The sequence below is a fragment of the Silurus meridionalis genome, chromosome 15 (genome assembly GCF_014805685.1).
Source record: "Silurus meridionalis isolate SWU-2019-XX chromosome 15, ASM1480568v1, whole genome shotgun sequence".
Classification (NCBI taxonomy): domain Eukaryota; kingdom Metazoa; phylum Chordata; class Actinopteri; order Siluriformes; family Siluridae; genus Silurus; species Silurus meridionalis.
Window position 1 is genome coordinate 7,499,108 of NC_060898.1, and position 23,316 is coordinate 7,522,423.

Sequence of the window (23,316 nt, forward strand, 5' to 3'; positions counted from 1 at the left end):
ATGAGATATTAGGCTTGGTAAATTAAGATTCAATTCAGATTAGTCTAACACCTGTGAAGGAGCGACACCAACTCTGAGAGGACTTCACATTATGGCAACTCTGAAAAGAAAAAATTTTCCTTACATAGTTATGATCGCAACATGTAAATATTGATTTAACGTGTTCATTGTTTTAGATTAACTGACCACATGACGTTAACTGCATGATTTGTATTACCTTAAAACTGTAAATTTCTGCCTTATGAATAATACTTTTTACACAGTCACCTCTAATAACACATTAATATAAATTGACATAGATAAATGCATTTTTTTGTAAAGCTGTTTTGAAACAATATATATTGTTAAAGCACTATTAAAAATAAACAAGTATTGAATTAAATGTAGATAAACAATTTTATCGTTAAGAGAAATTATACATTGTGGTGGGATACAGGTCAAACTGATGTCAACATCGATTTGAGGCATTAGGAGACATTATCTTTGAGTAGTGTAGACAGAATTATATAACAGAAAAAAAGATAGCTTTTTAGGACTTTGGTATGCAAACTTCAAGATAAAAGTACCAATGCAATTCTATCCTTACACCTAACACGGTTAGTTCAACCCTAAATGAAAATTGTGTCATCAATTACACACCCTCATATCATTCCAAAATCATAAGACTTTTGTTTATTTTTATAACATAAATGAAGGTTTTTGTAATCAAATCTGAAAGATTTCTGTTTCTCTATTGGAAGTCTATTCACACACAAAAAATATTGGCCCTCCAAAATTCATAAAGAGATCATAAATTAAATCTATATAAACCAAGCAGATTAATAACATTTTCTGTAATTACACAATAGCTTTGTATGATGATCTGATTTAATTTTAGTTTTTATTCACATATAAACATCCTAAAAACTGAGATGTATACATGGCTGTTGCAACAATAGTTTGATACTATTAATAACAGAAAAAATACAGCTGACAGTGCATTGTAAAATTTGAATTAATCCGCACTTAATCTCTGATTTTATTACATTTATTACAGTCTGCAGACCTTAATGGCCATGTGTTCTTCAGAGCTATTAGTTTAGCACAAAATAATGCCTAAAAGCATGGCAACAATTGTGGAGCACATATTCAACAAAGAATGTAAACTATTTATTTATTTTTAATAAAACCGTGTTGTTTGCAATTGTTTGATATCCATGGGAGCAAAGAACAAGGGTAGGGCTCCAAACTCATTTCCCAGGACCGATCTAAAACTTTGTGTAAGCTGTATAGAACTGAAAATGTTCAATGTCTTTTGCTTACACTAAGATTAGATTTTTTCTTGTACTGCTCCAACATCAGTTATCAGATACTTTAAATGATCCTGAATATACTTTCACTGAGCACTTTATTATTAACAGCTGTACACCTACTCATTCATGCACTTATCTGATCATCCAATTATGAGGCAGTAGTGCATAGCATGATTGTTGATGTGACCTGGGCTGGTCTAAATTTATTTTCACAAATATTGGCACCATATAAGCCCCATGAATTCTTAATTACCCATATTTTTTCCACTGTTCCCAAAAATACAGGACTTTATAGGCAATGTGAGGCCACTGGGAACACAGTGAAGAAATACAAAATGATTTTGTAAGGGTTTGGAGTAAAATCCATAGTTTCTGTCTTCGTGAAACTTTGTGCAGACCACTGGAAAAACATGAAAGCAAGACCAATGTTTATACACAACTGACATTGCTTGAATAATTCATTTATTTTCAAGGGCTCTTCTTTAAAATAAATATGTGAAAAAAGACAAGAAAAAGTAAAGCAAAGGCTTTTACAGAAAAACTGCACACATGCACACACACGCACACACACACACACACGCACACACACACGCACACACACACGCACGCACACACACGCAACATAACCAGAGTGTTCCCATGACAATCATGTTGCTCAGTAAAGAATTGCAGAAGTACATCAATACTGTCAGTGGTCACCAAAAAGAAGACAACCCTGAATAGAGGAGGGGGTGAAGCAGAGGACAATCAGACTGTGAACACAAATACATTTCTGTCCCACGATAAAAGCTTTCAAACTGTGAATAACGTAATCCACAAATGCCTGTACTGACTCCACTTCAGCATCCAACCTCACTAACTACTCCAAAACACACACATATACACACCTCATTTACACACACCCCTTTTCATGTGCTTTTGCAGTTTGCAGTTTTGCACATAGCGCTGGTCATAGTGCATTGCTATAGTCAGCATTATTAATGGAAAAAATCAGCAGCATAGAGGTAACAGAAAACCCAACACACACAGACACACAGTGTGTGTGTGCAGGTGTGTGACTGTTTAAAGTGAAATAATACTACAGTAGAACCCATCTCTTTTTCCAAACTGAAAAAGTGCCACATGCAGAAAATACCTGCTGTAAAAAAAAAATCCAACTGAACTAAATAGAACACATCCTTTTTATATTAACTCGCATCACTGTCCGTCAGATACATGCCCCACTCCGTCAATGGCAGGTGTGCTCATCTTTTGAGGGTCATGTGACCAGTGAGGATGGAGTTAAGAACTCTGTATGCAAATCAAGGCAGCGCGGTGATATCAAGATTCCGCGGCTCTGGTTGATAAATCTTATCTCGACAGTGAGGCTCACCTGCACATACACGCTCAACATGCACAACACCCAGGCCATCAGCTGCACTAAGTATGACAACAAAGAGTGGAACAATAGCTATATAATAGACAGCAAATAAGGAAGCACGATTCCGGAGCTAATAGGTGTGCAAGAAACGAGCGCGCCACTTCCTTTTAAAGTTGCTGAGCCGCCTGAGCTGCAAATATGTGGTGATGCAGCTGGTGGGCCGTTGACAGTGGCGTGACACAAGGCCAGAAGTTTGTACAAGATGCCCATGGAAGCTTAATTAGGAGCCAAGAGAAATGTGTCACGTTTTTCATTTCCTCTTGGAGGAGCTTTGAGCTCGTTTGAGCTGCCACAGGTGATTATGGATGGTGATGGCATCCACACTGGCCGAGACCGTCTTGGCCGGAATGACGGTAAACTGCTTGCGGTCTGAGCTGTACTTGAAGAGCGTTTCGATCATTTTGCGAGTTATGGCACGTGGGCCGGTACCCAACAGCTTGGTCAGTTCTTCGGTGTCAGGCAAGAACACATAAAGGGCCCGGAACTGGCAGCCTCCATCACGGAACAGGATCATCAGGTGATTGGCTTCACAGCGCTCGATTTCCTAGGGGAAACAACAAGCAACAATATTAGTGCCCTATTTTAATCTGAGTTCAAACTAAAAGCACTTAGGACCATAGAGAATATTATCAATGGGTCGTTTTTTTAACCAATCCTATTTTAAATTCGCCTCACAGGGCTAGCTAGCTGGCCCAGAATAGCATCGGCATTTTTCCCTCCTCTGATTGGTTGGTCAGAGGAAAACTGTTACAGCCAAGTTCGACTGGCAAAACACGTCTGTAGCTCTCTGCACACATTAATACATCTGAGTTAGACTTTTTTATGCCTACGGAGAAATAGAAATTGATTTGGTCTTGGACATAGTTAAAATACATTTTCAAGAAAAGCTAGACATCGTGAGGAGGTCGGCCAACCCCGAAGCTAGCTAGCGTGTCTCAGCCCAGGAAAGGGTTCGTTCTCCACTTTCAGACCAGTGAAAATGAGCGGTACCACTGGATTACAGCCTCTGAGGAGCGGTGCAAATTATGAGTGAGAAATTATCTCTGGTGAGTAGGTTGGATTTTATTTACACTTTTATGTTTTTGTCATGTTATTAGACAAATATTGATTCGGACCTGCTCCAGATGATGTACGTAGCACAGTTGAAGTAGTAGTGTAGAGGTTTGGAGATGTCTTAACTGGGTTTCTTGCTTTAGTAAAATGGTATTTACCCTCCATATGTGAAATGCGTCTCTCTGTAATGCCGCGTGTTGTTATATTGCGTTTTTGTATTGTATTGATGGTTTCTATAATTGTGACTTGATAGTGGTGGTATTAAGAGGTGGATTAAGTTGGGTACGTCCCCACTAAAGGCCCAGGTACCAGATGCACAGCCCGCACAGAAATATTTCCAGTGTAATGGACTTGGAAAGACATTTAATTGTGCTTGATAGTGTCAGAGACTGAGAATATGCCATCCCTGAAACATAGAGAACACGGCTATCTTTGTAGCGCTCTTGGACTCCCAGTCATAGCTGTGGCATTGTCAGCATTTAAACTTGCAATCTTTGGACAATGGTGGAAATTTTGGCAAATTACGTTTCTGTTTTTATAACTTTAAACTGTCAAATTGGGATATGGGATACTTATTGTGTGTATATGTGTGTGTGTGTGTGTGTGTGTGTGTGTGTGTGTGTCCAGTTAATAGTAGATGGATCACCTCTAACACAGCATTCTTCTGGGCTTCATTGACCTTTCCAGCCAGACAGCAGTGGGCAATGGCATTCTGGATGATCAGCTTATTGGACTTAGCGCTGGGCTCCTTAAACAACTTCAGACCTACAACAAGCACATAGGAAGATTTTTTTTTATCAGAATGTGTGTGTCTTTGTGTGAGTGGGCTGGTGTTTTTACAGGGAACCCACTATAAGCCAAATGTCAAAGTCCCTGAATTTTTCCTGACGTTCACTGACTAAAAAGCGGAATTTTCATGATCTATAATAAATGGAAAAACATGCCACTGCTATGCTGAGCACTAAGCAGACAAAAAACAGTGTATTAAACCTCTCTATTTGCAAGGACCTTGTCAATCTTTTCGGTTATCCTAAACATTAATACGACATTGATCAAAACAATAAATAACGATTCATTTACACAAATCTATGAGTTTAAATACATAAGTAAATACTGGTTGCAGAGGCTAAGAATTTGTCAAGAGTTATTAGTAATTAGCTTGCAACCTAATTAGCTACATTTTCAATTCTGTCAGCGAGCATTAATGCTACCTAGCATAGGCTACACTTTAAAAATAATTTTAATTATTACTAGCTAGCTAAAGTGATAGCTACATACCAATTTGTTCTAATGATCTGTATGACCAGTGGGACTCAGTAAGCTTCACGCACCACAAGATTTCAGGCTCCAGGGTCTTTGCTAATGCTAAGCCGAGACCTGCTTAACTACTACTGTCACTGCTGGAGGTGGGAGCGGATTCATTAGCTGACTGCTTTTCTCTTAAAGCTATATGGAGAGGCTGCGTGTGATGGGCACTTGAGAAAGAAGATGCTCCTTTCTACTGCATAGGGGTAGCATGCTTCTTACTGTTTGCATGGATTGACATATTTGATAGTTTGATAGTGGTTTTATAAACTTTACATTTATCTTTTCTGTCGTCTCATTTTAACATCCAGTCTTTGAAGTTTTACATTTTGTAGCCAAAGCTCTTAAAATGTACATGAACAGGTGATTATCAGTTGCTGAGTGGAAAGAGAATAAAATGGCGTCAAAATTATAAAATGGTATAGTACATTTTGATAAATGGAAACTAAAATTTAAAGCGAAAAATAAAAATCCCTGATATTCCATGAATCTAATTTTCTAACTTTCAATGTCTAGAATAGACCATTTAATATTCTATGATATTACAGAAATTCTATGACCCGTGGGAACCCTGTTTATATCTTGGTGGAGACAAAATGTCCCCTCCCGACAAGAATAGGAATATTTGACTGGGAGTGTGTGTGTGTGTGTGTGTGTGTGTGTGTGTGTGTGTGTGTTGTACTCTACCACTGTACTCTGCTGTAGAGGCGATGGAGGAAGCAGTCGAACCGTTGTCCCAGTCTCTCTCCATGTTTCTGCTAGCATTACGGCTTAACATAGGAAACGACTCCACTGACTCACCTCTGTCACACACACACACACACACACACACACACACACACATGCACACACGTCAAGTATTTTAATTTTACCACAAAATAATCAAACATTTTTATTATATAGTCTCAGTCTAAACATGATCATCCTTTTGTTCTCACAGTGCTCAGAGATTCACCAACCTCTGCGAACCCCCTCCAGAGGCAACACTGTCTGCTTCAGTAGCAGCAGACGCCAAAGAAAGAGAGGAGCCAGATGGAGCAGCACATAAACTTACAGCTGAAAAGACAGAGAGAGAGATAGATAGAGAATTATAAAACTCAACAACTTTTCAAACACATTATTTTGCATTTTGTAAATTGTGCATCATAGACAGCATAGAGGCCAAACTCTCATACGGGTATTGCTCCCGGATTGGCCACGATGGAGTGATTTGGGGCGGGGCCTCCTGCGGTGTGGGCGGGGCTTGGCCACTCCCTGTTCTTCCATCAGTTCCTCCTGTTTTCTGCGCAGATATTCCTGCTTGATGAGCTCTCTGCGGGCCTTTTCATCCTCCTTACGCATGCGATCCTCCTCTGCCTTACGCCTGACAAATTAACATGCATGCACATACAAACAGACTTAAAAATATACCTGTTTTTGGCCTGGGGTGTCATGATTTTTTAACAGAAAGTTCACTAGTTATCAAGAAAATGTTAAGCCATGATTTAGTACAGGGGTCCCCAAACTATGGCTCGTGGGCTGAATATGTCCCGGCCTCACTCTTGTAACGGCCCATTGAACAATGCCAGAGACATGTTATCAAAATTCTATTTTAAATATAAGATTTACTCATATCTAATCTGTATTTGGAAATAAACATTGGCTTTCAAATTCAAATTTCCCTTAAGTTATTATATTAGTTATAAATTGTTTGATTGCTGGGACTATCAGCTGTCGGCAAAAACAGGTAGTTTTTCCGGCTTCCTGGCCGCTGTCATTACAAAAACCGCCGTTAATCACTGACGCCATATGATGTTTGTTTTTACATGTGAGATATAATTATATTTATTAATAAATATATTTGTTTATTTCATTTAGCATATTTTCATGATTCGATACATTTTTTTTTTTACTGTAAAAAAGTTAAGTACCGTAATTTCCGGACTATAAAGCGCACCCATATATAAGCCGCACCCACTGAATTTTACAAATATTTTTATTTTTAACATAAATAAGCCGCACCTGTCTATAAGTCTACACTAATGTACTTTACACAGGCTTTAACGACAGACACGTTACACACGGTGTAACGGGTGAAATATGTTGCGCTTCCTTTAGAAGCATAGCGGTATTTTGGGAATAGCATGCCACTGCATTTTTCCAGTATTACTGCATGTGTTCAAGACAATGATTATGTCCTTATTATTTTCTGATGCTGATTTCTAAGTTTCTTTGACTAACCCATAATGCTGTTGGCAAGAAAAATAAAAAAAGCATGAGTTTTGGAAACCTGTCTGTGCTTATATGATTTCTGTTGCAACTGGAGTTAGCGAGCTCTCCCTTCACCCAGACTCAACGCGTTACAACGGCTTGTATCTAAACAGTAGCCTACCAAGAAAGTCATTGTTTACGGTCTCCCTCTTTCCTTTCACAACTATTTCTCTCGGGAGTTTATCTTTTGGCATCGTCGTGCGTTTAAAAAAAAAAAAATTGTCTCCCGATGCCGTGCAGCTCAGAACACAGGTGAGGTGCGTTTTTCCGTTTAAAAAACGAGGCGACCTCTATTTATGAACATAGCTTAATTACTTGTTCAACCACCAACCATATGAATAGGCAGCAGTAGGTAAATGTTTGGATTTCAATAGCAGTGAAGTAAAAAAAATTCAATATGATAGTAATATCGCTCTTTTGATTAGTTAAATCTATCTCTTTAAAATAGATAAATAAAGGAGATAGCTCATTTGTCTGTATGGTGCATGACAAAATAATAACTAATCCAGCATTAGGAGGCATAATAAATTCATTGAAATAATACTGGTAGTCACTCCAGCCCATGTAATTTTACTTTACAGACCAACCCAGTCCCCAAATTGAAGAAACAAAAATAATGTGGCCCTCACAGAAAAGAAGCTCGAGGACTTGTAATTTAGCAACTTGATATAAGTTTCTTTTTTTAATCTACACTTGCAACAGATACAACTAGTATTATCCAAAAAAACTGTAAAACAGGTGACAATTGCAAACAGGAAGTACTTCCGAAAAAACCCTACAAAAATGTATTTAAGATTATAATCATACATTTTCTGTGTTTATTCTTTGCATTCGCATTCAATGAACACTTATATACAAATTGACCTAAACTGCCCGTTGTCTTGATTTCTTTCACATACACAAGACACAAACACAAATGTACCTGGCCTCATCTCGCTTGAGCTCTGACTCTGCCTCCAGCTGCTGCTTGCGAAGTCGTGCTTCCTCAGCCTTCTTCTGTTGCTTCAGCAGAAAGGCAGCACGCTTCTTAGCCAGCTCGTCTGCAGCCTTCTGATCGTCCTACATGCACAGGGTATATACACACATGTAAATACACTTTCTGTCCACTTTATTAGTAACTAATTAGCCAATCATATGGCAGGAGCACATTGCAAAACGTCAGTCAGACATAGGTCAAGGGCTCCGGTTAATGTTCATATCAAATAGTATAGAAAGTGTCATCATGGCATGGATAATAGTAGATAATTGTGCTAATTCCCAGATTAGCAGTTTATAAAATACTCATACCAACACAATTGGATGTTCAAATATACTCTTTATAAAATTTAGAAAATTCTTTATAAACACTTTATATGAGAATGCATTTATGATAAATAAGTTGTCAGTTGTTCAGAAATAAAAAAAAGAACCGGCACTAGTTGGCAAATTAAATGCCTCTAGTCACCATTTTATACTGTTCAGTGAAAACATTTTTGACAAAAGAAAAAGCAAAGTGACTGAATAAACAGCAAACACCCACCCCTCTTAGTTATACTCTAAAATTTATAAAGTGGGATTGATAATCAATTTATTTGTTCATTGTGTCTTTTAGATTGAAAAGCTGAGTAATAGCAAGGTTGAAATTTCAACTAATTTACAATCAAAAATTAACCTTTTGTTAGTCATTCTCAGTATTTGGCACTGCCCCTTAAAAGGCCCCTTAATGGTTTCTCACAGCAAACAAACTCAGAGTCTATAAAAACCCCAAGAGAAAAGCATATTACTGGCACCTTGAAGAAAAAACCCAGTCCTGATTTTTGCTCGTCAGAGTCTGGGGCATCAGCCAGGTCCGACAGGGCCACCTCGATCAGCTGGGCTTTCTTCTCTTCAGACTGAACAACAATCTCCTTTGCAGGACCACTTTGCTCTTCCACTGCTGGAGATTCTAGTTTGGGCAACTCTGGGACCTCTGACGTTTGGTTCCCAGAGTCATGGAGAAGGAATGTGGTATTTCGTGTCACAGCTTTGCCAGGGGTACGCCCAGTTGCCTTGGCAACATCCTCTTTGTCATTCCCTGCTCGGAGCATCCTGCATTCTGTAGGTGTTCTGGAATCAGTAGTAGGTGTCCGGGCACTGACTTTTGAACTTGGACGTGTGGTATTCTCCTGCTTAGTCTAAGTTCCAAAGGTTTTGTTTGTGCGCTACGGGACGAACTTAACTTGGGAGGTCGGCGTGTGGCAGTAGACATCTCTAAAAACTGGACAGAGGCTCGGGGCTTTGCTTCAGGAGATTTAGGCTTGATCATGTATTCCTGCGATGGAGACTTAATGGTTTGTTTCATGAGCAACTCCTGCTGGACAGAAAGCTGCATCATCTGCTGCTGGATTACACCAATTGCGTCATTCAAAAGCTCGATTGAGTGGCTACAATCACTCAGGTCTAAGTCTTCGCCCACTTCCTCCTCAACTGCCCCTTCACTCATGTGATTATCTCTATTTAATCCAGCAGTGGCAGCAGGTGAAACTGAATCATTCCATCGTTTTCTTGTCTCTTTATCAAGATTTTTCTCGGTTTCCTTGCTCTTGGCCTTCATCGCCTCTATGCATGCATCATCCTTTGTCAATACTTTCTCTTTGATTGCAGCTAATTCCTTTTTGGTGTGATGGGGCAGTGTTTCGCTGTGTCCCTTCTTAACCACATTGAGGAAAGCAACTTTGCCCAGCTGAAGCCTCTGCCGTGCTGCCAGCACCTCCATCTTCTTCTTTTGAGCCTCAATGGCACGTCGCTTATCCTCTAGCTGCAATCGCAGGTGCACAATGTCTGATGCCATGCTCCCTTTTATGTCAGGACTCAAAGTGTCATTTTCTGAGCCATCCGGAGTGGTAGCATGTGAGCTGCTGGCACTGCTGTAACCGTCATGCATAGTGCGGTGCAATCTTCGCTCTGCGAAGCTCGTCATGCGACTAGAGGTGCTGCTAGCTTGCGAAACTGAGCTTGGACATGGGCTACAGCATCCACTGGTGCCATCTTTGTCTCCGTGTTCACACACTTGCACATCCTCGCACAACTTTGCTGACTCATCTTCTTCTTTTCTGTAAATTGGGCACTGTAACCTTTCACCTGGAAACAACAAAGTACTTTCAAGCTCTTTCTCTTCTATATCATCATCATCCTCTTCTTCATCTTCTATGTCTGATTCTGACGCTCCAATCACCAACTCGTGTTTTCCGTGTCTCGGAAGCTCAGAGTTTGCATGTAGGAAGAAACCACCAGATTGCCCAGATTCTATGTTTTCTGGTTCCACAGTGTCAATGGTCATGAAGCTTTGGTTTATAACTGTGCGGTCAATCGGTGAGGGTCCTCCTCTTCTTCTGTGAATTTGCTCCTCACCACTTTCTTCTCGTTTACTGACCACTGTGATTTTCTCCTTATTAGGTCGTAAAAGAGCCGGCTGCAGTGGCTCCAGGAAGAAGCTCTCTGGCTGAGGCTCTCTGAACCCACACATCTCTCTTGGTCCTATAATGCCCACAAGCTCCTCCTCCTTTTCCTCACTGTCATTGCTGTGTACTGGGTCTTGGGAAGGCTGAACGTTGACATGGTGACGAGGCGTTACAGAGATGACATTAGAAGCTAGACTGTCTTTGCTGATGGAGCGCGCTAAACTGATGTTGTCACCACCCACACGTTCCCACTCCATTTCCAACTGAGAAATTGGTCTGCAGAAGACAAGCAAAGACAGAAATAGACTCAGAAATGTTGGACTGACTTTAAATATTTTTTCAATAATCTTTACATGTATTTCTGTACTTTCACCTTTGTCTTCTCTCCATCCAGGCCAGCCGGGATACGGGACTATGTCCGTCCATGCGTGAGAGAGAACTTGACCTGTTCCTGAACTCTACACACATACAAACACACAAGTCTGAAAAACACTGTCCTAATTATATTGGTCTTATAATTTATAATTATCTTATTATATTCAACATCTGGTGAACAAATTCCTCTGTAAAAAAACATTATTATCATTTATGTTACAGCATTAACTACTGTCTAAGCTTTCCTTTTGTTTATTGCTAAATGAAAGTAATAAGAAAAAGGAAAGACTGTACAGGCTGTGTGTTTGTGAATGCTATAACGTAAGTTATGAAAGGAACTAGCATGTCACTGGACCTTGCACATTTAACTGTAATACTAAGTTACAGTAATAGTTACAGTATGCTGCATAAACAAGGTCTCTCCCAAGCAAATTGGGAGATGAAAAGCAGAAGGGAGTTCTTTTTCTAACTTCGCTCGGTTTTTCACAATGTGAATCGCTTTGGGCGTGACCAACAATAGAAGCTCCTATGACACCATGTCTGTCTTGGTCGACCCCTTACAACATCAATCGCGCTTTTTCTTCCATGAGGGACTACATCAAGCTCTCTCAGCACATCCAGTTGCTGCTGGCTTGTCGCTAAATTGTTTAAAAAGCGGGCCATTATTAGATTCCGCCACCGAACAGGAAATCAGTCCTATGGGATTGTGTTGAGTAAAATTGCTAAATTGAGAAAGTAATTAGTGGCATTAGGCCAACTAAGGGCTTCACGCATCAAGGCGAACCTTTAAAGGGCTAACTACCCTATGGAAATTAATAGACTAACGTGTTGTGACAAGTCTTGAATACCTTGCACTTAACTGTCTTACATGTCAACTGTCATCCCTTTGCCAAATGAGTCACAAAGCAGGGAGGTTGCATCTCACCCGTGTCCATCATCAAGTCGAGCAACCATCTCGGGCAGGGACCCTCACCCGATGTGCATTGCATGTATGGGCCGGAATGCCCAAACATCGCTCGTGGACCCACAAGCAACCCACTATACAACCCACTGTACGATGTACAATGGCGGTGAAATGTTTAGAAAGACTGCAGAGAGTGGTGGTGGATATCCAACAAGTCCCATGTTTGTCCGGTGCTGCCACAATAACTGACGGAGGCCGAATCCCCGGTCATGCTAACTCTGACCTCCTCAGTCGAGACCCCCTAGCTCGGGCGACTCGGCCTCGCAAGCAGACAGTAATCTGCACGAGGTATGCAAACGAACAAAGGTGTAATGAAAAGGTAATGAATCGGCTGTGTCAGGTGAAGGAGCGTTATGGCTAAACCTGTCGGAGCTATTAACCACCATTTCACGGGGGTACAGACTTCAATTTGCAATAAAACTACTATTGCTATGAAAATATAAGAGATTTGCATACCGAGGCACTGCTAACGAGTTTCAAACCATTCCGTTGCAACTTAGGGTTTAGAATAAACATGGAAATGAGGTGCTTGGAACAGAATATCTAGGGCTTAGTATAGATGCCCTCTCCTATCAAGTTACGCTGACAGGGACGAAAATCGTTTCTTTCACCCAGTGTCTCTCCTGATTTTTTACATTTCTGTAGTACATCTAGGACTTCTCATGATGAGGGGTTGCCAGTATTTTTTAGCTCTAAAACATTTTCTGACCTTCATAAAAGGCCGGTATGTTTTAGAGAAAAGGACAATTACGCGGTGGTCACTGAATTCAACCGGCAGGGAGGCATACACTGCCTTCAGTTGCATCAGTTGACAAAAAAGCTGATAATGACACGAGGATTTTATCCATCAGCGCGACCACATTTTGAAAGCTTTCTTACTTTACACCATTTATTTTGCAACTGCGCAAAACTTTAGAGTTGTATGTTTGCAAGACTTTACAATTAAACAAGAAATGTACATTTACCAGCAGTGTCCTCCACCTGGACTGGATTCTGTTGTCTTTGTTTCATTGTAAGAAGCGAGTAGGAGGTGCTTGCTTTGGTACTGCAAAAATTTTCATAAACACACAAACTATAAACCGACATACAAATTACACCAGACACAAAAACACATACAATATTAAAACAGACATATTGCTGTAACTTGCACTAATATTATTTTACTCATTTCTGGATTTGTTGTCAACTGCTACAGAAATTCTATATGTCTTGTTTCATGAAACTATGGGTTCACCCAGTAATGCAGGAAAGCATTTACACTGAGGGTGCTTAAATTTACGCCAGCACACAATCAAAAAAGACTCTAATCTAGATTTGAATTATTGAATTAAATAGAATATAGAAATCAGAAAATAGAAATTGGTTTGACATGAAATTTGTGGGAAAAAAAATGTTGTATGATATATGATCTATTCAATAAATCATATATCATTTAACGTTTTTTTTTCGCAGAGATTATAGATCTATGTGAATAGATTATATTGTATACAGATTTATATACATCACACAGAGCTGCTTGGTGATTTTACCAGAAACTACCAGGAATGTCTCAGACCACAATGTACCCTACCTGGCACTATGTTAAAAGAGCTGTAGGGAACTCTAGGGAGTGTATGTTACATTACAGCTTGAGACTTATTAGATCAATCTCTTACTGAAGTTGTATAATAAAATTTTCTCTTGTGGATTTAAGTTATGGAAGGAGTATCAGCTGACAATGACAATGTAACTGTCCTTTACTATTACAATAGCTTATTCATGGATTTGGTTTTGAACCAGATGGTCAAATGCTGCCACCTGTATCTATGCCACTGAATAAATGGCTGAAAAAACACGGGACAAAAATAAATAATCCCCTTTTGGCAATGTTTTGCTTTTTATTGTAATATGTTGTAAAAAAATTGGATTGTACATTACATTATAGGGGATGTGGTAGTTCAGAGGTTAAGATGTAGGACTTCTGAACAAAGGTTTGAGTTAAAATCATGTGGTGCATTTAAGTTGCCACTGGTGAGCCCTTGGACAAGGCTCTTAACCCTCAACTGCTCAGTTGTCAAATGCCATAAATGAAAATGTTTGGCTTAAATACTTTTTTCCAGGTTAGAAAATTCATATTATTGTTAATAACATTTGTCTTATTTATCACATCACATCATATCATATCATATCATATCATATCTTATCTTATCATATCATATATCTTTCCCTAAACCTACAACATTTTAAAATTAATAAATAGATAATAAAAGATTTGTTTAGAGAAACATTTATTTCTTGTCACATGATCCTCTATACTCTAAACACAACCATTCTTCTGAAGGAGTCATTGTGTCATATACACTAAGTCATATATCTTGTCGAGTCTTGAAACTCCTGAATTTTCTTGCTTTTTTTATTAATTTCAATAAAAGCATTAAGGAAATGGTTTTGCTTCAATCAACAGGTTTCATAAAACACTTATCATGACTAATTCTACAAAAAAAACCTTTCGGAAGCGTTATTTGCTTCCCAGAAAAAGTCATTACATTAAGCAAAAGCTCTCTTTAAATCTCTTAAAAACAACAATGGTTGTTCTATGACAAAACACCTATTTGGTTCTTCCTAGCACCTGCACATTTAAAACTGTGACACTATTTAGGGTTGGATCTCACTACTTGTGTTGCTTCACATTGGTGCAACATTGGAAAATGTTGTTGGAGTTAGGGGAACAGCACTCCTGGATCAGTGACCCACTCTGAATAGGATGGGTTTATATTTTTGTCTGGTCCCTGAAATATTAGGGAAATATTAACATGAATTTTGGAATTTCTTAGTATTTGGTATGTGCTGTCAAGCTGACATTGCCTCCACAAGTTTGTTCACATAACAAATTCATGTTATATAATTCATGTATAATCCATGACCTAGTGTCAGGCATATGATCAGGATCTACATTTCCCACTGACTGCATTTAACTTAAACATATCATGTTTGCACACATGTATATATATATAGACTTGCCATTTTTGCCCCTCTTGTCTCTTGTGCCATCGTTTCTGTATCCTTGTTTTAAGATTCAGATTTAGCTCATTTTTTCTTTGTTTAGATTTTGTTTAGTTTAATTCTGTTTGCTTTGTACACATGCACGTTATTAAATATTTTCGCACTTGCATCCCCCTTCATCTTGTTACGTGACACCTAGAAATTGTGCAAAGTCTTAAATATTGAAAACTCAAGTTAATGTGGGTTTTCTTTCCAAAATTCTAAAACGTCCTTTTTTTTATTATTAAAAAAAACCTCAAGCTTTTCAATCTATTCTCTGACTTATAAACCCCACTGTATATAACCACATGCAGAGTATCACAGACAAGCGACACACTTACACAGATGCAGTTTCCTCCAGGGGCCGGTAATACCTGATACAGTTGTCCTTAACCGGGCCTGTCGATAAGGAGTCCACTGACGGGGAGGTGCTTAAGAAGCTACGCTTTGTGAAGTTTGAAACAGGCATGTGGGGATGGGAGCTCTTTGCCTGTGCCAAGACTCTCACTGCAAAGAGGAATAATCAGATGTCAATCTACCAGCCAAACAATTCAGTAAATCTGCCCTAATCAAATTCTGTTGAACTGCTTTCCTGAAGTTAACCTTTCATGCTAATTTCCTTTCCAACCAATCAGAAATATCCATTTTATGTATTTATTTACATATTTATTTATTTTTTTATTCTGATAAAGACTGAATTACAAAACAAATCTAAAGGAATTATGCTATCATAATAAATTTACAGTATGCACATAGGTATAGATTCTCTCTATTATATAAAAAAAAATATACCAAAAAACAACTTTTGACTAAATGTATTATGTGAATGAATTATTGGAGTAACCAATAAAGATGTTACCATCTTTCATGTCTTGAAGATCTTTGGGTTTCACAAAGTCTGGTCTCATCACCTCGAACCACCAGAACAGTTCTGCTATGTAAACCATGAAATTGTGCTGCAGCGAATAAAATCAATAAAGATATATATTAGGTATATATATATATATATATATATATATATATATATATATATATATATATATATATATATAACCTAAATGTGTATTTTATGTACATTGTATAACGTTTACTGAAGTAAACTGGTAGTATAGTAAGGCAAAATGAGGTAATGTGAATTATAAGTTGAAATTTGTGAATCTAAATCTAAAAGAAAAGTAAATGTGAAAAATAAAATTAGTGAATGTGCATGGGGAAGTATTGTGAGTAATGTGAGGTAATAGTAAATAATATAAAATAAAAGCAGTGACTGTGAAGTAACAATAATATACGTGAAGCAAATGTAATAAATGTGGGGTCAGTTTAGTAAATGTGAGGTAAAAGAAAGGAGTGTGAATGGTAAAAGTGACATATCGATAGAATTAGAGATTTGAAGTCAATGTTTCCCAAACGTTTTCCTATAAAGGGGGAAAAAACTAGATTTATAGCCCTGGGCTAAAATTAATTGTTTCATTAAACCTAAATAGTTAATATAAAAAAATGAAAGTTGCCATGATTCCCCTTATTTATAATTTTATAATATTGAGAAATAAATCAGTCAGTAAATAGAAAATATTTGTATGTAATTTATGTAACTAATGCAGCTGTATTCAATGGGCCAATGTCAATAATTTGGCTTGTGGGCCATAAATTGGGAAACTCTGTTCTAGGTGTTTTCAAGCGGTACATGTGAGAGAAAACCTAGTCAAACTATGTAAAAAAAAAAAAAGTGAATGAGGTAAATGAGGTAAAAGTAATCATTTAAGCATGTAAGATGTGTTACAGTTGCAGAGATTGTGAGGTAAAATTAATCTATACAAATGTAAGAATTTAGAGTTAAAGTTGTTAATGTAATTGAATGCTTTAAAGTCAAAAGTAGACAATGTGAATTAAGAAAGTAAATATGAGGTCAAGCTAATGTTCGGTAAAAATGGCGTAAAAGCCCATTTAAGAGTGGTGCAGTATGTTTCTATGGTATGCAACCATACAAAAGTGAGTGTGTGAGTATGTGTGTATGTGTGTGTGTGTGTGTGTGTTTCTACCTTTAACACTGCTGGAGCGTATAGCAAGTCTTCAGTACGCAGATACAAACAGTGGTTCAGATACTCATTGGAAAACTCACTTAGGAGCTGAATATTATACGCACTCTCAGAGAGTGACAAAACTTCCTTCAAGCAGATATCTGAAGACAAATTAAAGAAATTAGTGACAAATTAATGACCTCTTTTATCTTGATAACAACGTTGCTGTTTGACAGACATAAGCCGATGTTCCAGTGCTTTCCTCACCTTCCTAGATGTTGCACAATCAAGGGGAAGCATGTTTGCTGCCCCATTAACAATCAGAAGGTCATGTTTTTTTTGTCGTAATTGGCCTAGTTCAAAACTACTCTGTGGCTGCACAGATTCCTTTGTACTAGACAATTATATACTTAATAAAAAACAGCTATATCAAAAGTGCAAGCAATGTGTTTATGATGCATTTAACCATTTCTATTTTAAGATATAATGCAAAGATTGGAAAAAAGTAATTATGGAGTAAATAATGTCTGTACATATAAAATGCATGAGCACAAAAGTGACCTTGTTTCCTATTCAAGGCTGAAAAAAAGAAGGTCAATATGTCTCCCTTTCCAATGCCTTATGTTTTGAGCTAGTTTCAGGGTATTTGTGTGGTTTATGAGATATAATTGGACTGGAAGTTTTGATGAAACCTGGAAACCCTGGTTCATATTAGCTCTTCTCCCATATATGAGACTCGTTGTGTGACAGCTAGTCATTATCTATGGACCCTAGTCGGGTTCATGATATGCGGTGTGCGAGTGTAAGTGGGTTTGCGTACCTTCAAGCCTCATGTATTCAGGGCAGTAGTAATGGATGATGGTCAGCAAGGCAGCACCATCACAGAGGTCTTTCATCAGATCATCCACCAATGGCAGGTGAGGGACAATACGACTGGACATGTGGTCTCTACGGTAACGTACCTAAGTATTAGCCGACAAACAAAGATCAGTGTATACACACACACACACACACACACACACACACACACACACACACACACTCACTTTCTCACCTTACAGAGCATTAAATATTATGTCTATACATCCCTCTTACTAGAGTAGATCTTCATGTCACATTCTACAATCCTAAAATAGTTTGTGCTTGAACAGGTTTTAAAAATAATTAAAAACTCTCTCCATCTCTACACTATTTCTAATGTTCTAATTGTAATGCAGTATTCTAATGATGATTCAAATTTAAGTAATAAGCATTAGTAGTTCATATTTTAATTGCTTGCTTACTGAGTTATATTTGTGTAACCTGTTTTATATCCCTTTCTGATTCCCTTCTTTTCACCAATCATACCTCAAAGTAATCCTGCCCCACAATGCAACATGGCAAATAAGCTTAACAACACAGCAAGACATGACTAAGTAAACAAATGAAAAGCAATGGATGAGTAAATGGATGAATACTGTACCACACGAGCAAACTCTGCTGGCTCCAACATGCAATGGGCCAATGCATTCATAAAGTCAGGCTTACAGACAATGAGTGGAGGGCACAGGCACATAAGACAAAGGAAAAGAAACTGAATGAGGTAAATGAGCGGAGACGGTGGAAAAAAATACGAGAGAGACCAAACAAAAATAGAGACAGCAAGATAAATGCATGTGGTGGAATGACACATGCGTTATGGCAACATGAACCATGACTACATAATTACATATCTGACAACAGACCAACCTCCCTGACCTGCTGCATACAGACACAAACACTCATACACACACTCTTCAAGTATAATGCAGGAGGCAGAAAGGAGGCATTATAGCACTTACAGGCACGAGCTTCCAGTACCATTTGGAGGGAGACTATCCAACAAGAAGGAACAGGGCAAAGAAGACAAACGGGAAGAGTAGCAAAAAAGTCAAGATAGTTTAAAAATGAAGCAGGAGGACAGGAATAGAATAGAATGAAATGATCAGATTTGGATTGTACCGCATCAATCTGATCAGAGTGCAGATTAAAACCAAACGGACATATACTCAGTGAACTAGCCAATCCAGGACAGGAGCATGCTATTGTCCTTCTGGGCATTTGTCACAGGTAGATATGAGTCACACAACAGGATATGAGTCTACATTCAAAGCCATCTATTTTCTATTTCTCACACAAGCTCATAGAAATCTAGCAGTTGCTTGAAAGGAGACTCACACATTTCTCTGCCAAGAGTGTGTCTGTGTATGACCTCAACATATTTAACTGAAGAGCAAATGCACATTGAGCTGTATGCATTCACTTTCTTGTGCATAGGGCTTCAAGGATAAACACACTACATGGTCAAAATTGTGATTGGTCACATTCATTCCAAGATGAAAATGCCTTCAGAGTGGCATAAACACACACACACACACACACACACACACACACACACACACACACACATACACCTTTATAAGTCCACATAAAGCCAGTAAAAAGACACACAAATTGCTTTAAATGCATTGCATAGGTTTCACTAGAATGCTTACCTTTAATTTATGTAATAGTCTTCACCTGAGGTATTTTTTTCTTTGTAAATAAGGAACAAAATTTGCTCTTCCTTGTGTTCTCTGTATGTACCTTTATAATTGTGTAAATTGTGTAATGTAATTGTGCATTAAGTATGCTGAAGCCTTACGTGTGCTCCAGAAAAATGTTTCTTAAAGAAAGCTAAACAGTTTTAATCACAAGTGCATTGTTTGTCTAAATGAATATTGAATGCCGACCCAGGACCAAATGCGGAGGACACTGCAGGATGCCTATGAAATCGAGAGTAAATGCTGCAGTCATGACCAGTGATTGGTCAACTGTACCTTTTGATGACACGGTGAGTCCATCAATTGTTGTTTCAACTTGAACTCCTTCTCACAAATCTCCCTGGTTCTTGAAATCACCTGAAAAACACACAACAGAATGTTTCATTCTCATGAGGTTTTACTGATGAGTTAGGAGAAAATTCCATACCTGGTATATGCAACTGCACCAAATGCACAGTTTAAAATAGAACACACTTTCAGTAAATGAATTCTTAAGAAAATGCGTCACACTGACTCAGTAGAGCTGGCCATTTTAAGACTTAAACTCCAACTTTGCTTAAGAAGTGAATTCCCATCTAAATTCCCATCTATCACTCTCCGTTCAAAGCAATATGCCAGTCAAAAGAACCTGCTCTTGTGCATTCCTATTACATTGTTAAACTATTCAGAAAAAATGAAAGCTCACAAGGAGTTGTAAATTTTTAGACAGTAAAAAATTAACTTTTTTTGTTGTAGAGAAAATCATTATCTCTAAAAATTGAGAACAAAAGTAATTGTGATTTGTGTAAAAGCTTGGACTCCTTTTAAGTTACATTTCAAAAATTAATTAAGTTGTAATGCTTTAATCAAATCAATGGGACTTATTAATCAAGTTAGAAATTGGCAACAGTATTAGTCAGTATAACACATTTTCAAATTCTTCAAACAAAACAAGCATAGGATTTTTTTGAACAGAGTAGTGTGTGTGTGTGTGTGTGTGTGTGTGTGTGTGTGTGTGTGTGTGCTGCAAGGAAGAGGAGACTGAGTGTGTGACTGTGTGTATATGATAAGTGTGCTTTTTTTGTGTTTTAAATAGTTTGGAAAAGGGATTTAAAAGGGCTCCTGAAATAAAATAAAAATATGCTTTCTTAAAGCCTGCCTTTCACATCCTAATTTCCTTCCCAGATTGTCACGGTTAAGGGGTCTGAGGGAAGGTTTAGCTAACACAGAAGAAACAGTGCACTATTCCACCTGCAGTGTTGCTTGTACAAACATGATCTACATGGAAGAGTCATTGAAAGGAATCTTGACCTGATACCTTAATTCAAATGTCAACAGCTGAAATATTCAAAACAGTATCTAGATAACATATGGAATTAAGTGTTGTGAGCTGATAAAAAAAAAAAAAAAATAGATATCAGTCTCTACACCAAAGGTGTGTGTGGAGAAATAAATGGAAAAGCATTTGAAGAAAAGAACATATTTGCAACTATTAATATTAGGGGTGGATCTATTATAATTTGGGTAATGTGGCATTTCATATGTTGATGGAAGGATGTATTGTAATCAATAAGTTTTAAAAGTAAATGTGACACAATTAGCTATTAAACTAAAGCTTAAAAGAGGTTGGTTTCTATGAAGGAGCACTGATGCAAAATAAGAATCCAAAATTAGGAATTATGCAGATATGCAAGATAAAGCTTGTGCAATTCCGTTTTTTTTATTATTATTATTGAAAATCTGAAGAGTGTAAGATGGCCCGAGAATATCTCAAAACATTCTGCAAAAAACAGTGGGTAAAAATGAACTGGGTTAAAAAAAGGTCTTGTAAATTTTGGGTCTTCCAATAGGGGTGTTACTAGTAGTAAGTAAGTAATTAGTTAGTTAGTTAGTTAGTTAATTAGTAAGTAAGTAAGTAAGTAAGTAAGAACTGACTAAGTAGAGACTACAATATCCTTTTTTCTTTTAAACCTTTTTGTGTGTATATAAAAAAAACTGTGCATTTGTTGAAAATTGGATTTAAAAAAAAATTTGCTCCAGAGTGTGTTCTTGCATGTAAAAAAAATACCAAGAAAATGTGTTATTCTATCAATTCTCAGACATTAAATGATCTCCAAAATAAAATAAAAAAAAAGTCATTTGTTTATATCCATTAAATAGAGGTTAAGCAAGCGGTCTGGAACACACACAACATGTGCATAGAATTACTGACCTTGTTGATCCAGAAGAGCATGGCCTCCTCCATGTGGAAGGGCCGCTGCAGCTCTTTAGTGGGGAAAAGGTGGAGAAGCGTTTAAGACATGACACCACATGCTCTATGCTCATCATCTCCATCGTACAGGCCAGCATCAGAGCATCAATCAGAGGGATGTGGGAACTCTGGATACACAAGCACACAAAGTTAAGAATCCTGCTGTTACCCAGGTGTCATATTCTCAAGTTAAATGAAATGCGTTGTGTTTATTTTACAACCAGGAAAAATAGTGTTTAAAAAGGTTTCTTCAGTATAGAACTCAGTGGCAAGAAAAAAAGCATGTGCACCTTTTAGAAGTTCATGATTTTGTGCATAAATGTATCATAAAATGTGATTTAATATTCAAGGGTATTGACAAATATAATGTGCCTTATAACTGGTTGAGTTGCAGCAATGACTTCAAAGGGTTTCAAAAGGTTTACATACTTTTTGTCACTGGCTGACACAATTTTGTTTAGTACAAGTATTTCACATTTTCAAATTCTTCAAACAAAACAAGCATAGGATTTTTGAACAGAGTAGTGTGTGTGTGTGTGTGTGTGTGTGTGTGTGTGTGTGTGTGTGTGTGTGTGCTGCAAGGAAGAGGAGACTGAGTGTGTGACTGTGTGTATATGATAAGTGTGCTTTTTGTGTTTTAAATAGTTTGGAAAAGGGATTTAAAAGGGCTCCTGAAATAAAATAAAAATATGCTTTCTTAAAGCCTGCCTTTCACATCCTAATTTCCTTCCCAGATTGTCACGGTTAAGGGGTCTGAGGGAAGGTTTAGCTAACACAGAAGAAACAGTGCACTATTCCACCTGCAGTGTTGCTTGTACAAACATGATCTACATGGAAGAGTCATTGAAAGGAATCTTGACCTGATACCTTAATTCAAATGTCAACAGCTGAAATATTCAAAACAGTATCTAGATAACATATGGAATTAAGTGTTGTGAGCTGATAAAAAAAAAAAAAAAAAAATAGATATCAGTCTCTACACCAAAGGTGTGTGTGGAGAAATAAATGGAAAAGCATTTGAAGAAAAGAACATATTTGCAACTATTAATATTAGGGGTGGATCTATTATAATTTGGGTAATGTGGCATTTCATATGTTGATGGAAGGATGTATTGTAATCAATAAGTTTTAAAAGTAAATGTGACACAATTAGCTATTAAACTAAAGCTAAAAAGAGGTTGGTTTCTATGAAGGAGCACTGATGCAAAATATGAATCCAAAATTAGGAATTATGCAGATATGCAAGATAAAGCTTGTGCAATTCTGTTTTTTTTATTATTATTATTATTATTGAAAATCTGAAGAGTGTAAGATGGCCCGAGAATATCTCAAAACATTCTGCAAAAAACAGTGGGTAAAAATGAACTGGGTTAAAAAAAGGTCTTGTAAATTTTGGGTCTTCCAATAG

At 37.7% G+C, this 23,316-nt stretch overlaps 1 protein-coding gene across 1 annotated transcript in view; it reads right to left on the reverse strand.

The window, feature by feature from the left end:
- Nucleotides 1-876: 876 nt before the first annotated feature.
- camsap1a (calmodulin regulated spectrin-associated protein 1a) overlaps nucleotides 877-23,316 on the reverse strand; it is a 31,669-nt gene continuing 9,229 nt past the window's right edge. Inside the window, 16 exon segments of the mRNA XM_046868458.1 lie at nucleotides 877-3,256; nucleotides 4,412-4,530; nucleotides 5,758-5,873; nucleotides 6,030-6,126; nucleotides 6,246-6,433; nucleotides 8,243-8,379; nucleotides 9,090-9,466; nucleotides 9,469-11,015; nucleotides 11,113-11,197; nucleotides 13,044-13,123; nucleotides 15,441-15,606; nucleotides 15,959-16,055; nucleotides 17,139-17,278; nucleotides 17,938-18,079; nucleotides 18,938-18,970; nucleotides 19,955-20,035. Coding sequence (XP_046724414.1) covers nucleotides 2,963-3,256; nucleotides 4,412-4,530; nucleotides 5,758-5,873; nucleotides 6,030-6,126; nucleotides 6,246-6,433; nucleotides 8,243-8,379; nucleotides 9,090-9,466; nucleotides 9,469-11,015; nucleotides 11,113-11,197; nucleotides 13,044-13,123; nucleotides 15,441-15,606; nucleotides 15,959-16,055; nucleotides 17,139-17,278; nucleotides 17,938-18,079; nucleotides 18,938-18,970; nucleotides 19,955-20,035 — 3,699 coding nt within the window. The 3' untranslated portion in view covers nucleotides 877-2,962.